General features: G+C 34.8%; 1 protein-coding gene across 2 annotated transcripts in view; it reads left to right on the top strand.

Annotated features, from left to right (window-relative positions):
- The window catches only part of LOC105218300 (neurobeachin), a 297,208-nt gene that overhangs the window by 202,004 nt on the left and 76,494 nt on the right, over positions 1-18,710 (top strand). The window contains exon 3 of one of the 2 annotated variants that reach the window (XM_054231148.1): positions 5,867-6,098. The exons of the other annotated variant lie outside the window; for it this stretch is intronic. Coding sequence (XP_054087123.1) covers positions 5,867-5,938 — 72 coding nt within the window. The 3' untranslated portion in view covers positions 5,939-6,098. Of the gene's footprint in view, positions 1-5,866; positions 6,099-18,710 lie in introns of those variants that run through there. 2 annotated transcript variants of the gene reach the window in all.

Below are 18,710 nucleotides of genomic sequence, written 5' to 3'. Positions count from 1 at the left end.
CAAGGAGTCACTTCGATCGCTTTCTGGACATATAAAGGCTTTTTCAAAAAATAACGGGAATGTTCGTTTTTCAAAACTTATTTAAAAATATTTTAAATATTTATTTGTTCGTCTAGTTTTTTTGTTGCTTCGAGCATAGTCTCCATTCAATATTATGAACTTATGCCAGTGCTCTTGACAAGCGAATTTCTCGATATGATTTCTTGGAACACCTATGTAGATGATCGATGTTGATGAAAGGAACAAAGGAGGCCAGAATAGTTACTGAAGCCTCGTAGTACTCTTTTCGAAAGTACAGTTAATATTTTCGACAAGTTGGTCATAAAGAAGTTTGATTGATTTACATAGATGGCAACTCTATTTTGTCACATTTTCTATTTAGATGCGGTAACTCTGTTTACATTTTTTTGCAGTTTAAAAATTTTTCATTTATATAAATGGCAACCCTAGTTTACCGCATTTTAAGAAAAAAGTGGCAACTCTGTTCCGAAACTTTTTCAGCCTGAAGCTTTCTAATTAAAATTTTCTTGTTAAATACAAATTTGGTTGTATTTGTGCGATAGATTTACGTAGATGGCAACTCTATTTTTGTCGTATTTTATATTTTGAGTTGGCAACCCTGTTTCAATTTTTTTCAAAATTTCTGTAATGCTTACTAAATGGCAATGATTTCTTAACACATTTTAATTTTCGAAATGAGGGGCAACCCTGTTCCGAAACTTTGTCAGTCTGTAGCTTGGTAATAACATTTTTAATAGTAAATGCTTTAATACTACAACTAATTTTTCTTTCTTCAAAAGCTGGCAACTCTAATAAAAATTTATTCCGAATGAATTATTTTTAAATATGTATTTTTTTCAATTTTTTTATTTAAATTTAGAATTAACTTTAAATTTTCCTGCTGGTGGCAACCCTTAATTTTTTTATAATTTATTTAACCTCAAGAACTATAAGCAATAGCTTGCCTTCAGATATTCAAATATTAGACGGTTCTACATCTGCAAACAATGATAAATATTTCTCCTTCACCCAAAATCCCTCCATCCACCACTATAATACACCACAGCATAACGGCACTCCCACACAAATGTGTGACTTTAATAACCCACTAAAATGCAGCGAATAAAAAGGCCGTCAGCCATCAAAGTTGAAAAGTAATTACAACAAACACAGCGACAGCAATGTGGCAAATAAAACAAAAGCTTTTTTCAAGTACACACGCTCGCGCTTTTGAGCGTTTAATGCGCATTTGATGATGCACTTGACGCACACTTCACTTTTAATTATACTCATTGTGTGTTTTTTGGTCGCTTTTCATTAGTGAGCGCTTGTGTTTGTTGGTGTGTGTGCGCGTCGCATCTGTCTAGACAGCTCGGGTACTCGGCCGACAAGCTTACACTTGATGATTTATTTATTTGTTTATTAGCGAAAGTGAAAAGCGTACGCGAGACGGCGCAGCGTTTGTTTATTCAACCGAAAAATTACTTAAACTGACCGCTCAATGGTGCGAGGGAGAGCGGTGGTTGAACCAAAAAAAAAAAAAAAAAAAAAAAAAAACGACAAAGCTCAAAGCTCTGTGTGCCGTTTAGCTTAAGCTTTCGACACAATTTACCATAAACAAAGAAAGTGTCTAAATAGAAAGGGCGAAATGTTGCACAAAAGCGTACGTGTTGCCATTCAAAATTGAAAAGCTACACTTTTTAGCGCGCTGAAATGCTGTGCGGGAATTAAAAGTTAATCATACGCACCGGTGTACACATAATGAATTGATGTGTTTAGAGTGCAGTGAGGTACAATATTTTGTTTGGTATGTGTATTTAGGGGTACACTAAGCTTATTAAAGCCGTTTCGGGATTTACGACTAACCAAAAAATTTCGGGATTACTGCAATCCCGACTCTTATATAAAATGCATATATTTTTTTATAATTGATATTGTGTTGGATGACTTCCTATATAATTTAAAAAAACATTTTTCTACAATCCCGAATAGCCCCGAAAATTTTCGGGATCCCGTTTCAGAAAAGAATTGTCGGATTAGTGCAACCTCGATTCTTATATATCATTCATATAGTTTTTTTGAAGTTCATATTGTTTTTAATGACTTCCTATATGATTTAGAAACGCATTTTATTGACATCCCGAAATTGTTCGGGATCCCGAAAATCCTTTTCAGAAAAGTATTGTCGGAATGCAGTCTATTAGTGCATATTACACATGTCTGTGCTGGTTTTCAAAGTTTTAATGCGTTTGCTTATAGTTCAAAAGTTAAGATACATACAACAACAACAGCAAACTGAACTAAATGCCAACAAATGTATGCATAAGTAAAGCAAACGCATTTGAATGTAGCAAAGCGGTAGTCGGTGTGTTATAAACTACTCGGACAGCGAAAAAGTTAAAAATTTAATTCTCCGTTACATTTCAAATGTACGCACACACACACTTATCTATATCTCATTGATGTACATATGTACATATGTATATATATATGCCTGACCTGAGTACCATTCTAAAAAAACTGAGAATATGTCACTGATTATTTTTTTTAATTTCAATTCCACATGTTTTTAAATGCTAGCGCAATCTAATTATTTAATATGCATATAATATAATATTCAACAAAAAATGTATAAATATTCATAAAAATCTATTTAAATAGCAAATGAACTGATTTCAAACTCAAACAGCAAGTAGTGGCTGCACAAATAATTGTATCGCTTCCGCAAACCGCAATTACATGACTATTTAATTTACTAGTTACAAAAAAATTTAATTTTTTAATGTAATAATATACATGTACAGTGGTGGTCATAGCAATAGGTACATAAAAAAATTATTGCATGCGAAAATAATACTAATATAAAACTAATCATAATTAATTTATAACTAAAATCTATTGAATACATATCACTAGTTTAGCATACATATACAGCAGCCGCCATATAAATATGAACATATGTTCTACTCTGTTCTGTTTTACCGAAATAAACGTATTAAAGTCGTAACAATTTAATAAGATATTCCATTTTCACTTTTCCACACCTTATGTCAATTTTCTATATTCTGTCATACATATTCGGAGAACAGACCAGAAGAAGGTAGTAACGCTCCGAGGAGATAATCTTGAACCCAAAACTATTGTTCAACTATGAACCTTTGTTCGGACTCTCATTGCGTCCACTTCGCTTTAAGTCTCTCAAAGTTGAATTTTTTGCCCAGCGAAGGTTGAAGTTTAGTAAGAGAAATTCCAAAATATTATTGTAAGTATTTAGTTTAGTCTGAGCGAGCTTCTTAAACGAAATTTTAAGCTAAATTATTTTATAAAAAATATTCACGGTCGTCTCCAATAACATGCCCACCACTGTACATACTAGCATATACGTACGCACAATCAGCGCATACAATGAAATACCGTTGCTGTTGCAACAGTAAAGTTAATGTAAATTACAAAAATAAAATTTCCTAATTGCATTGAAGTGATGGTGGCAGCGACAGTAGCCGGCCTAGCATGACCAATTAATTAAGGCAACGATAAAATAAATTGGCAGCAAACTGGGAAATAAAGGACTCTCTACAGAATAGGCCAACAATAAAGCCGCAAGTAAAATGAATAAATAATAGCAAAAAAATCACAAAAAACAACAACAATAAAACGGTAAAGAGTGCAACGCACAATGAAATCATTCCGACAATATAATTGCCCTGGACCAGTTGGCGGAAAATGCAAATGGCGGGTATATATAAAGTATATACAAGCAAATATAGGAATAGTAGTTATATACTTTATGTACTACATGCATTTACATACACAATTAGCGCAGCTTGACCAGTTAAAAAAATCCTTTCTGCCAATGCTCTTTCCTTTTTATTAAAATATAAAAATGGGATTTAATTAAAGAGCCCGAAGGATGCTGCGCTGTGAAGAAGTTGTGAGTCAAACGTTTCTATGCAGTGTAGTATATAAGTTTATGTATTCTTTTGTATATAAATTTGCGTTTCTGGTTAAAGTAAAATCACGAAAAAAAAGAACAGACAGCGCTGAGTTTCCTTCAATTCCAGCGCTTTCTTCATGGCTGCCGCTAATTGCGAAAATTTACAAATAAATTTAAAATACAAATAGCTGCTGCAGCTGACACCGCGTTAAGCCTTTGCGAGATGAAGTCAATTTGCTCGCAAATTAAAGCGCAGAACTAGCTAAATGGTGAATGGAGTATGCAAATGAAGAATAATGATGTTGGTATAAATGGGACTCTGTACATTTTTAAGTTAAAGATGTAATATTTTTTAGAACACTATTGAGTTTAACTCACAGTCTGCTTAACTCCCTAAAGTGTGACTTCAGTGTGAACAAATGATCTTTTCTATAAATTTATAACATATCAATTATCCTCAATTTACTACTGGGCCTCATGTCTGCTCTTTGAAATTCTCTGAAACCCTAATCACTAGTCATATTTAGTTATGTAAACAAAAAAAAAAAATGCGACTAAAAATTGTATATATCATTTATCTATCTAGTAGTTAAGTGATGCGACTTTTATACGACGACATTGACATAGTTCAGCGAATAAAAAGACAGCGGCTACGCTGGCTAGGTCATGTTGTACGGATGGAAGAAAACACTCCAGCTCTGAAAGTATTCGATGCAGTACCCGCTGGAGGAAGCCGCGGAAGAGGACGACCTCCACTCCGGTGGAAAGACCAAGTGCAAAGTGACCTGGCTTCACTTGGTGTTTCCAGTTGGCGCCAAAAAGCAAAAAGGAGGAATGAGTGGCGCGCTCTGGTGGATTCGGCTATAATCGCTTAAAGCGGTTCCTACGCCAAATATATATATATATATAGTTAAGTGATGCATTTCGGACAGCCAGTTAATTATGTCATTTAGTAAATTAAATTGTTTACAATTAAGTACAAAGTACCCAAAACAGGAAACTGGAGACTTTGTTGTAGACAATGCAACATTAAAACATCTAGTTCAATTGAGTAAATTTCATTTTAAATTGAACCCTAAAACTTAATATTCAAATACTTCCTTACTAATTTTGTTTAATTAACTAAATCTTAATCTACTATTATTATTAATTTTCACAAATATTACTCGAAATCACATTTCATTATTATGCTCTGTTAATATTTTGGAAACGACATTCACTTAAAAGTTCCAACATATTTTAATTTACAAGCAATTAATTATTAATTTTAGTGATATTATTATTTTATACTACATAAGTAATATCAAGTGCAAATAGGTTCTTAATTTTTCATTCTAGAGCATTTACGTAATCTAACTCCTAATTATTTTCAGATTACCATGAAATGAAACATTAACTAATTGTACAATTAGTATTTAATTGACAGTAAATTATATAAATGTCCGTAGGCAACTCGATCTGTTTAATGAAATTAGAAAAATATGTATTTAATGTGAAATTAAATGTCATAAAAATTTACATACAATTTCAATATCAGAGAGAGGAAAATTAGTTATGTGAATGGTTGAAACTCGTCGTACACTATGTTATTTTGTTAAAGAAATGTTTTGCATCAAAAGAGAAGACTTTTTCAGACATATGTCACATACTAATTATTAGAGCTTAATTGAGTAGGTTTGAACATCAAATATAATTGATATCTTAATTGTCTCAGCTAATTGACTAGTTTAATTCAATTAGTTAAATACTTTAGGATGCACAAAGATATGTACTTGAAAATAAATTTTCAATGGGATGACTTCGTAATAAATATTAAAATATTAAAATTTCTAAATTATATGTATAACCTAAACCTTACAAAAATATTAACAAAATGCACAATATTTTCCAAAACGAAACTAATTAATATATTTTTTCTTTCTACTATTACAGGTAAGTGCTTATTTACAAAAAGGCAAAAGTGGCTGCTGGCAAAATAGAAACAATGAGAAGAATGTGAGTTGAAATACACTGAGAAAATAATCGATAATTGAGTGAGTTGTATTATATCCCTAACCATTATGCCTAACAAATTTAATTGACTTAATAATTGAATATTCAAATACTGATAACATAGGAAAGTATAGATCACTGAATAAAAAAACTGGAAACAACTATAATATATTTTCTATATATGCAAAGATTCATAGCAGAGAAATACGTTACAGAATACAAACGGGATATGTGCCTAGATATCCAAATCTGTACTGAGCAAAAATGTATCTCTATAGAATTTTGATTTTATAATTATTACTACACCGGTCTAGTCTTATAGGAGAATAATCAATTCACTGCCCACTGTTCTAAGTATCAATATTTCTCAAAAATGAATGTGAACTTATAGCCTCAAGTCCCATTTAGCCTACGGTAAATAGACAGAGATCTAGTGAGCTTCTGGGACTTTTCTAGTAAAAGTGGCTGTGACAGTTTTTGTCAGGAATGAACATTTCGCCTGATCTCCAATGTCGAAGTTATCCGTCAGATGGCGAATCATCTTAGAATTTTCATCTTGCGGTGTCGCTGTTACTATACAAGAACCGCTTGTTTGTGCAATGGCGGGTATTTATCATATTCACAAGTTTATGAATGCTTCAAAAGGTCTCGAGTGATATGTAAAAAATCTGCAGAAGGTTATTGTTCAAGTTTGATATGTCGATACAGAATTGGTTTAAAGTGGAGATAACGGAACTATTACTTGGATTCTTTGTAGACTTACCGTAACACTATCAAAAGTTTCTCAGTCAAATATTTTTCAACTTGTTTAATCCTTAAACACCCTATAACCCCACACAACATCACTACTACCAGCTGTAGTGCCTTTGAATTATTAACAATGGTAAATTGTTGCAACTGTGGCAATTAATGGCAGCTAACTTGTGCTTATTAATAAATTGAAATAAATTCAAAAGTTTTCTTTTATGATTTCGAAAATGAGGCAACGCATAATTTATGCATTCTTACAGTAGTAAGAAAACAATATACTTTCTTCTTTTCACGCTCTCACCATTCGCTACTTCTCTTTTTCTGCCTCTTTCTCTCTCACTAACAGCCGCCTTCTGTCAATTTATGAGCAGAGCAGCGCGCTAATAAGACTTTAAAAACTTTACTTTTCGCCTTGCAATATAAATTAGCGGGAATTTTCATATTTAACTGGAGTTGTTGTGCCCGGCGGCACCCAGGCTTGCCTTCACACATTGCTTACTCAGTTTACTATAACGCCGTACCGACTTCCCACCTTTATGGTGGTTTAAACTAGTGTCGGTTTGCTGCAGCGGCGTTGCCAACTAGAAAATTGCAATTTATCTCTGGAGTTTTAGCTATTTTACATGCAACAAACCGGCAAAACATAACTGTGCCGGGCTTTGCTACAGTTATGTGTGTGTGCTATGCTATGTTATGCTGTGCTATGCCGGCAGTCAGTTGGTGCAGCTCGTGGCTGCCACACTGGCTTTCGCCGCTCCAACTCGACACTTCACTTCATTTTACGCATCGCTTCGCTTTTGCTGCCGCGAGCGTTCATCGGCTCAGCGAAGCGCGAGCATGCATATTTGCCCGGGAAGCGTACGCAGACTCTCACGTCGGCAAATTGGCGTAACTTCTTTAACTTAGTTAGCTCTGCACCGTTAATGGATTTTGAATTGGTATCTCGTAGTAGTGGCGGCGGCGCTTTTACGCGCTTCCTCTCAAGAAAGCCAAGCTAAGCTCAGTTTGTGTATGTTTCTTGAGTTTCCGTTGTTTTGCAGTATTTTCACAACGGAATTGTCTTTTCAAATATGCTGGAAATTTGTAATAATTTTTGCTTAAGGCAAATGTGCGCAATGTGCGCGGAGCAATTAACTGGGTATTCTCCTGTTGTTACAGTTGTGTTGTTTTTCCATGCGGTTGGCAACCATCGCTTTTTGTCAGTTTCATAAATTACAGTTATGATTGCTTATTGTGTTGTGAAACGAAGGGTTTGGTGTTTTTGAAGGTTCGTTTATCTTAAAAAAAAATCAATATTTTTTATAAATTTGGTAGAGGTGGCAGTATTGGCTGTTTGGCTAATTTAGTTATACAAAGACTTACCTAGAAAACGCTCGCTTTTTTCTTTGATGATTAAATTAACTCTATCCAAAATTATAAAAAATTGCAAATTTTGAGGAATATTTACTTATTTTTTCAAAGTTTACGTAAATAAACATTTCCTGATTTTGTTTCTGAAACATGAAACATTTAAAATATTTGGCAACTCAGCGGCGAAATTCGTCAGGTGGCAACTCGAAAAATATTTAACACCAAAGACTCAAATGCCTTCTTAATTTAATATCTATTGTACATTGCAAAATTGGCTCTTCAATCGAAATGAAATTTTGTTTTCCAATCAGGTGGCAACTCGCTATAAAAATTATTTCTGCAGTAAACTCGCTTAAACCTCCTTTAATTCATATCCATTTTGGGAAATAAATTTATTTTTTTCAGTTTAATTGAATGTCATCAAACAAGTGGCAACTCTCAATCTCAATCTTTGAATTTTTCTCAATTGTAAATTCTCCAAAACCTATATAATTAAATAATCTTCATGTATTTCAAATTACAGTCTTTAATTAAGTTGGATGACGTTTTTCAATAAGGTGGCAACTCTCTATTAAAAATAGAGAGATAGAGATAGGTGGCATCCCTTTCAATATTTTTCTTTCAAAGCATTCCGGTTTGGACAAAATGTTGTTGACAGTTTATAGAATTTAAGGAGATTCATTGAGAAACATTTGTTTTAAGATATATAATTGGTTTTAATTGAAATAATCGGATCTCAAATTGACTTATCTGTCACATTCGGTCTTTCTAAGGTCTCGTTTTAATCTCATGAAAATTGTTGATTATATTTTTCCAAATTTTGATTAATTTTTTATTAATGATTTTTCGACTCCCGTAAGTTGACATTTGTGGACTGTTCAGCTCTTTTGGACATCGCGGTATTATGGCATTATTTTTAGAATACCTTCAAAAGCTCTCAGAAAACAACCCCTAAATGTGTGAAAGTATCCGAACCAATTAAATATGTTTCTGTATTAAAAAATATAACTGTAAAGGATTTATACCTTGTCATCAGTTTCTCATTACTATGTCAGGTGAACCAGACCTTCTTTAACTCAACCACCTTTTTGCGTTTCCAGCACATCTTTTGCCACTCGAAAGCTTCATTTACATACTATGTGAAAACTTTTTCTCCCACAACGTGTCTATTGAAAATTCATAAGGCTGCCACAGCCGTTGTTGTCGTCTCTGAATAATCAATTTGAATATCACCAGGAGATTTAATGCCAACCCACACCCGCATTTCCATAAACCATCGCACATAACGGGTAGTAGACCTGCCTACAAAACGAGCATGTGTTGCCTGAGTACTTGTATATGCCACTGCATAATTTCAGGTGTCAAAACGCGGCGAATATGAAAACTAAATAAATTTGAAGCGAAAGTAAAAGCCGCGAAAATTATACGAGTACACTTCAGTTGTTCCACTGAACACTTCTACAATGCCACCAAAGTCACCACAAGGGACATGAGTACTCCATGAGCATGCCACATATTGTATATGGAAAAATATGAATTATGAAAATGTATGCGAAAAAGTTATATTTTTGCGCCGAAAATTCAAAAGTTCTGCAAAGTGGCAGCATTGTATGTCATAGGTTGCATTTGATAAGTTGTGACACTTTTTTGCGGTTGCAAAGCGTTGATTTGTTGTCATAGTGGTACTGCATAGGGAATTTTTAAGTTGGATGTGGAAGGTGAACTTACTTCAGGTAAATTTCGTAGTCTTGAATCGCATTTTATTTAATATTCAGGTTAGTCTTTTTGTCTTAAAAACATTTTCAACAAAACAAAAATTTTTGTCACCTGCGATTTAGTGGCGAATCGAACAGACAGTTCGTATACATCAAAGAGATTCATATAATCACGAAAGACCCGTTTTCGAACATAGTGAGCAGAGAAATAACGTACCAAATAAACTTTTATATTGGATGCTTTGGATACATACCTGAGTAGTCCTTACATTCTTGAAATGTAGGTTTAGAAAACCTTAGCAATCTTTTACTTCTTTCACCAATAAAAGTTCGAAACTATCAAAAGTAATATTAGGACTAATCTTTGAATCCGTTTCGATCGAAAAATTTTACGTCGAAGTAATTGCAACTGAACCGAAAATAAAATTTGCAATCGCATTGAATTCACTTACCGGCTCGAAAAAATACATTCCGTGGTTAATAGAAGTCGCTAACTGCGGAAATTTAAAAGAAATAAATCAGTTGGTAGTTTTTATGAAAACAACCAACTGATGGGACAAGAGCAGACTAACAAAAATAAATTTAAGGTCTTTAAAATCAATATAAACGACGGAATCAATGATTGCAATAAAATTTTCGACCGAAAATCTTTATCGTATCGAAATCGAATTTTCTGCGGATACAGTGATTAAGCACATTGAGATCGAATACACATCGGTATACACCATGTATGTAAAGGGAAATTGAAAATAAGAACTGTATTATTTTTCAGATCAGTTTAGATCACTTAGCGATTTCTAAATCGATTAAAGTCTTATTAGGTAATAATTTTGATACTTCGATTTAGATTTTCCTTAGGTAATTTATTAGTCGAAAAGATGATAATTTCATCGAAGAAAACCACAATCCTAAAATTAGAGAGTGCCTAGATCTTTCATTTGAAAAAGAGTCGTTCTGTTGGAAGAACAAATGGATAAAAAAAAAAATAAAATGAAAGAGAGATGGTAAGTTGACAGTTCTAGTTTCCGATAGTAGTTCAGATCCTTTAACCGGAAAAAATATTTTATCAGGAGAGCAAAGGGTCTTAATTATGAAAAAGAGCAACACCTAACTTCAAAACCATGAAATTGGAAACACTTCACTTAAACTTGAAGGCTTATCAGGCTATTTTACCATCAGTTTCAGATGATATGGGTATTCCTAGTACTGAATTGTTTAATTTTTAGTGCAGGGACTGCTTTGGTTAGGTTTTCATAAGTATGATTTGCTCATCGGAATTGCCGTTATAACCTCTATGCAGGCTAATTCATAAACATATTATTTATCAGGAGACTCAAAAGTGTTCATGAGTGGTGAGATGATAAATTACTTTCTGCATTACCAACCATTATCAAAACAAACTCAAAAATGTATCCAAGTTATGATTACACACAATTGTTAATCATTTCGAAAGAAAACTGACAAGTGTTATGCTAACCAAAATCGGATAATGGAAACTGCAAAGAGATGCATGAAAGCAGAAAATAAAAAAAGAAAAGATAACAGACCGCTAACAAAAGCTTGTTTGCGGCCAGCTATGTAGCAGTGTTTGTGTGGGGATTTTGTTAATAAATTTCGTAGCTCTAATCCATTCAGCACGCGCAACACTGATGCCAGCCAATAAATCTTCTTCGATTTATTGTTGTTTGCATATCAAACAATAGCACACGAACACACACACATACAAAGCAGCAGGAGGACGCAGCAGTTTGCTTTTATGAATGTGTGTATGTATGTATTTGTGTGTCTGCAGAGTTTATGTGCGACCAGACGCACACTGGGGAACACGTACTAAAACTACAAGGCCTACATAGCTCCCTAGCTCCCCAGCTCATCACGTCCTTACGCTCTCAAACTGCCGCACATTGCTCCTCACCGCACCGCTTGTCGGGCACAAGATGAGGCCACAATTCATGTGGCTTTTTGTGTGGAGTTGTCAGTTGATTTTGCTTTCTTTAACATCACATTGTTGCTGCTTCGAAGCTTGTATGTGTGCATGTCGGCTTGTTTGCCTTGTCTCTTTACACTATTGTTGCACACACACTGTCAGCTGTTGTTAGTATTGTAGTTGCCACATTGTTTACATTTGCTTTGTTGCTGTTGTTATTGTTGTTGTAGTTGGAATTATTGCGCTGTTGCAAGGGATTTTCTTTTTTTTTTGCCTCCGCTTTTGCTGCTTAGAATGTTGCTTAGAAAGTTGATGGAAAGCCAAAGAAAGCCAAAGTTGATGTGCAAGCGGTGGAAGAGGCGGCGCACTAGGACCCAACAAAGCTATGTGCATTGCAACGCCATGCTTGCAATGCTGATATGTTTTCAAATGCGTCACGCAATAGAGGTCTTTCTACGCAGTAGATTTCAGTATTTCCGTTTCCGTTTTGTACTCTGAACTGGCAACTGAAAACGAGCAAAGAAGTGTGTCGCTAGCGTGTTGCAAGCCTGTCACGGTACCAGGTAAAATCAAACTGACAGCCTGTTAGTCGGTTTGAGTTGCTAGTCAACGCTTTGAACTATGTGTGGCATTGTGTCTCTGGGCATGCTATAAACTACATGTCTTTTGAAACTCTTCATTTTTAGTAAAAATACACAGGAGGGTTTTGAAAAAGATTTACCGTGCTTTGTTCTCTTTTTTGATGTATTCTGGATATGTCACTGTTTAAAGCAAGCATCATTTCATTTGGTTGTGCTAAGTTATAGGAGATCTTCCAGTAACAATCTATTCAAATGGGACGTCATAAGTTGGCCGCATTCCGAAGCTTTAAACGAATCTAAACTAGTTCCATTTTCTTTCTGGAATTTACGAAACTTTTCTGATGTTTCTTCCATTTTTGCTGGCTGATCCCTTGAATACATAAGTGTCGTAGAAAATATATCGTCTTAACTGCTTTCAAGCTGGGAACTTTCCTAAGAAATCCTTCTAATTTTTCATATTTCTCTGGATTTAGCGTACTTTCTATAGATTCCACTTTATTTCAGGAGGTCAGACCTCAGGGTTAAGTTCACTAAAATGATCACTATAATAATACAAAGTTCCCTTTACACAAAGAGATAAGGCGATTCCTATTATCTATAAAGATCCAATTTATCGATTATAGCCGAGTCAATTATAGCGCGCTCCATTATTCTCTTTCCCTCGCAATTCGGCACCAGTTGGATATCTTTAGTGACTCTCTCCAAGGGAGTGGAGGCCTTCTTCATCCTCTGCTTCCACCGTTGGGTACTGCATCGAACACTTTCAAAGCTACAGCGTTTTCGTCCATTCGAACAACATGATCTAGCCAGCATAGCCGTTGTCTTTTTATTCGCTGAACTATGTCAAGGTCTCTCTACAGCTCATCGTTCCATCCTCTGTGGTTACCGACGTTGCCAATGCTCAGAGGACCATAATGCTTCCGCAAAATCTTTCTCTCGAAAAATCCTAGTATCGTCTCATCGGTTGTTGACTTCGTCTACGTTTCTGCACTATAAAACAGGACGATAATTATGAGGGACTTGCAAAGTTTGGTTTTTATTCGTTGAGAGAGGACTTTACTTTTCAATTGCCTACTCAGTTCATAGTAGCACCTGTTGACAAGAGTGATCCTGCGCTGGATTTTGAGGCTGACATTGTTGGTTCGTAGGTATACGAAATTATCTACAATTTCAAAGTTATGATCCGTATAAGAGGTTCCTAATAGTCTGCGCTTTTAATCATATCAGGTGTTAGGTAAGAGCTGCTGGACTCAACTGTGGTATTTTTATTTTCTTCCTCAGTTTTCTTTATAAAATAATTCTTCTAAAATTTTAATAATCTCTCTTAACCTAACTTATTTTCTAAGTAATGGACTGAAATTGATTGATAAACGATATTTTTTCTAAAAATACAGGAGATTTCTTTTTCTAAATTTTAAAATTTTGAATTTCAAAATTTTACTCTTTCGTGTCCCAGATCCACTTAAACGCAGCCGCATATCCAAACACTTTGAATGTTGAACCTTCTTGAGCTCTTCGAAGATCGAAAATCAAATCGAGCTCGTTCAATTATCTCTGTTTCAATTTCGATACAGTTCATTAAGTTTTAATCGAATTCGATTAGATGTGAAATGTCATTAACTTAAGACCAACTGCATTAATTAATTAAAATTGTATGCCGCATGCGCTCATTTATTTAATTATCGGCTAAGTAGGCATTTCCTGCCTCTGCAACCTGCAACCAAAACAACAAACGCTTCCTGCAACATTTAATCGCTGTCAGTTAAATTTAAATGAAGACAAGAAGCTCAAATAAATATTCGCAAAGCCACAAAGCTACAAAAGCGTCAAGCTTTTCAAGAACAACGAAGGAAGTTGACTGCCAACTGCGCTTAATTGCTATGCATTTATGCAATCGCACCTCGCCAGGTCGCTGGTTGTATAACAAAACAACAACAATGGCACGTGCCATAGATACGCTGTAGGTAAACAGAAACCCTTTATACAAATATATATAAGTTTATATATAGATATTTGCAATCAAGTCAGCGTTAGTGGGTGTGTGTGTGTTCCTCAACTCAGCTCAGCTTGCTGCAAAAACAAAATGCCTTTCGTGATAACAATGCAACAATATCACCGTAAATGACAACAATTATTTGTCTCTGCTTGTCTGCTTCTTCTTCTACTGCTTCCTCTATGCGAATGGGTCGAGTTGGCAGACGACGTGTGAAGCGCCGTAGATTTCTTGTTTAAATTGCCAGTTGACATTGACTTGCAAAATAGAGACACAATCAGCGATGGGCAGACGTACGAATGGCATTGCAAACAACTGATAACAAAAAAAGTATTTGCAGATAGAGTGTCTGATAGAAAGGATGCAAAAAACAGCAGCACAATAGTTAAACACACACAGAGCAGTAAGCCAGTCAGTGAAGACAAAAGTGGCAAGTGTTTTATTGTTTCAAGGATAATGGCTGTGGCACAGCTATTCGGTAACGAGCTTATATATGACTGTGTGTATGTCTACATGTTGGGTGTGGCAAATGATGTATGCTTGGGTCTTGCATATAAATATACACATGTGGTTATACCAGATTAGGCCGATTGCTTAATTGCTCATGGGTGAAGGTAAGGTGAAGGTTAAGTAGGACCTTAAGGTTTCTTCGTTGGAATTAAAGGTTTATCCAAATATTCGGTTGTCCTTGAATATGGATATTGATCTTATGTAATTTATAAGATTTTTCTTAGTGTTCATCCAGGAGTTTTGAACTTACGAAGTCAATACTGATAATTCTTCCACGATTATCTATGATTTAAATGAATTCATATTAATTTGATACTAAACTAATGCTCTGACTTGTGCTTGGAATCGAAACCAAGTTAGTTCCACTTTCTTTTCGTATGACTAGTGGACAATCGATCTTTCGCCTACCGGGCTGGAACTTTTATTTGACCTATCTACGTAAGCTATTGACCTTATATTAAATCGTGATAAATCTTGTGATTGTACTATTCGACCTTATGGATGCTAAGTCATAAAGGTCCATCTACATTCTGTTTTCTCCTTTCTCTTCTAATAAGATGTGTATTATAGGGAACCTATACTTGACTTGCGATTGGAGCTACTACTCCTGTTGCCGAACCACACTGCATGCCTATATGAAATCTATAACCTGTCAGACGTCATCGTCAGGATGCTAACTTCCTATTTGTTCCTGAGCACTCCAAATTGATTTTGGTTTATTGACGAGATTGAGATCTGGTCCATGATCTCGTTATTAAGGGTTCTGAAGCATTGAAGATCTAAAGTCTTAGTTAAGGGATCTTAAATCCACAACTAAATAGAGTTGAATCAATGGTAGGTCACGTTCGAAAAACGATGAAACTTTAGATATTTTCAGCCGATTTCTAAAGACTTTCTGAGACCCAATGGTCTTTATATAAATCGTAGTTCAAAAAATCTTCTCAGTGAACATCCTTTAAAGACTTTATTTTCTATCAATTTGTTTTCACCATCTGTAGGACCGGTAGTTATTATCTGAGATAAATACTTGAACTGGAAACATATAATTTGAAAAATTGAAAAGCTTCCTAATGGTCTCGTTCAAAACCTGATACATCAATGAGTTCCTGAATTGTTAGCTATGTAACTATTGGATAAGTGGATTATAACTTTTCAAGTTTGAGAATATTTTTGATCTGGTTCCATACATTGTTTAATCAGCTTTAGTGGGTTCTTTCGGCTCACTAAGACACATGTTGGACGAAAAACTTCACAGAACTAGTATCATAGGACCAATGAGTTCGATCTCTTGGAGTATTTGCGCCATTAGCAACTTCCAGGGTTGCATCCACGAAGTCTCAGAAATCATCAAATGTCTGCAAAACTATTAAAAACTCCCCTAACAGCTTTTAACAGGGTTTACTTACCTAACTAATTGAGCTCGCACCTCAACACGAGCTAATCTAAGTTCCCTGAACTTTTCGCATAAGCGAATACAACAATAAACAAAATAGCAACAACACAAATCCCGTAAAATGTGACTGAACTCAGAGTTAATTTAGTAATGATGGGTTAACTGCTTAATAAGTGGACACCATAAAATAGTTTTTCGTGACAGCTGACCCCCTAGGACTCACACATGAATACTAACTTTGCGGCGCTTCCTTGTGTAAAATGAAGGTGTGTATGAATAGGTATGTTTGTGTAGACATTTATGTGCTATTTTCATATAGTATGTAACCCTCATTTCAGCTAATCATCTGCTGCATATAGAGACAACATGAAATTCCTCGAGTCACTTCACTATGAACTTTATTTATAGGCCTGCGGTCATATTAGCCGGCTGCAGGCACTAACAAAGTTTTGGTTATTTCCATGACACTTTTTTGTTTCACCGCGCTTGAACACCTGTAGTTATGCATAAATTACCGAACTTTAATGACAAAGGCAAAAAACTGGAGAGAAACTTTTGTATCCCTTTACTGTTATGTGCTTTAATATTAGAGGCAAAGCTCGTGTGGCAAATTGCTATTAAACATACATACATACATATATGTTGATTTCTGAGTTTACCGAACAGTCATATGTTTGTATGTATGTGTGTGAGGAGTAAACTTGAAAACTACGCTGATGAGGAAACGCACAGCTCAATGTCGTCGCGTGTGTGACTCTATATAAGTATGCCACTTCAGTATGAATGTTGGTTTTCACATAAATATATATATGCTTTGTTGTGTTTGTTGTTGTGCATGAATTTAATAAAAGTTCTGGCGGTCACATTCAGTGTATTGTCTATATAACTGTAGCGGCAAAGGTCATCTTACATAACGGCACATATACTTACTTATGCATAAATTCAAATTTAATTTCCTTGCGTATACACCTACAATATGCTCATGCGTTGCTGCAGTCCGTGGTAGTTGTTGACTATTCAGTTTTCTATCCAGATTTTACTGCTTGCTTTGGCATGCTTACGGAAAATATATTTTCAATGTGTGCAAAGCCGTAAAAATTCAAAAAAATTAAGGAATTTCTAACATTGGTTTTATTTAAAAATTGTTATTGTAGTGATTACAGATAATCTCTTTGTAGAGCCCTCTTATGGCTAAAGCTCGCAAAGTGTTCTAGCATCAAAATATTAAGTTTTTATTGACTTTTATGAAAGAGCATTGATTTTATTAAGCTCGTTGTAGCAATCGACTCTGTAACGATAATGAAAATTATATTTACAAAGTAAGCAAAAAAATTCAGTATTATATAAAAAGTTGCCAAGTATAAAGAGTGTTATTTTCAATACTCCACTAAGCAAAAAAAAAAAAAAAAATACTGTGTTAGTCTAAGAGGCATTTAGATAATTCGTTGATGTTGACTGAGTTTGTTTGGTTGGTCTTTTCTGATCTAAATGAAAGAAAGACTTCCGCGCTGACACTTATCCTTATAAAACAGAATGAACAGTTGAGGTTTGTGGCTCAATCGGCTCAGAGAAGTTTCCATCAAAGAACGTTTTTAACCAGCAATTGCGCAGATACGTTATTTGCTAATGGAGACAAGTTACATTTCACCGTACAAATACCTAATCCGAGACTCATCGAACTATTTAATATATGGGTGTAGCGTACGGTTAAGCAATTAAATCTGTGGACATTCATAAGATGTTAAACCGTTTTATACCGATATTAAGTCTTATGAAATTCGATATTAAACAAAATCTGTAAAAAACTTATGTATGATATTATTTTTCTACAAAAAATCCTGTCTCAACACTCATTCCGTAGAGTTTTTTTTTTAATCCTACGATGCTACATAATAAACACTCTAAATTCTCCATCAAGTTTTCCTTTTCTTCTTACGAAAGTTTCAACCTACCTGTATAACCATTTTCTATTCCCACGGTCTTACTTCCGATTATCATTATGTTATTATGTTGAATTTAAGTCCTTATTTTCTTTGTCTCTGTACTAGAACTCTTCGTATTAGACTAATCGACTAACCGAATTAACCGAATAGGCCATTATTCGAATAACAATATTCGGTTTGCACTATTCGGATAGTCGTCAGTCATCGACTATTCGATTAACCGCTCATTTCCGACTATCCGGTTAACCGTTCGTTGCCGACTATTCGAATAGTGTAAGTTCTTTCAATTTCCAATTTTATTGAAAAAAGTGAAACACAGAAAAAGTGCGCACAACTGACATTTTCACAAGTAAAAACAAATAAAAATCATAGGTTGCTTGGATTTCAAACAATTTTCATTTATTCGAATAGTGACAGTATAACTATTCGAATGGTGACAGTATAACTATTTGAATAACCGCAGAAGAACGACTATTCGAATAGTCGTAATATTGCGACTAATCGAATAGTACTAACCGGTTAATATTCGTACGAACGGTTACAAACCGGATATTCGAATAATCGGTTTTCAGGTTAATCGAATAATTTTAAGAACCCTACTCTGTACTATATTACCCTGACG

This window comes from Zeugodacus cucurbitae, chromosome 5 (assembly GCF_028554725.1).
Source record: "Zeugodacus cucurbitae isolate PBARC_wt_2022May chromosome 5, idZeuCucr1.2, whole genome shotgun sequence".
Classification (NCBI taxonomy): Eukaryota; Metazoa; Arthropoda; class Insecta; order Diptera; family Tephritidae; genus Zeugodacus; species Zeugodacus cucurbitae.
Note: the sequence above shows the minus strand (reverse complement) of the source record. Positions and strands in the feature narration are given on the sequence as shown.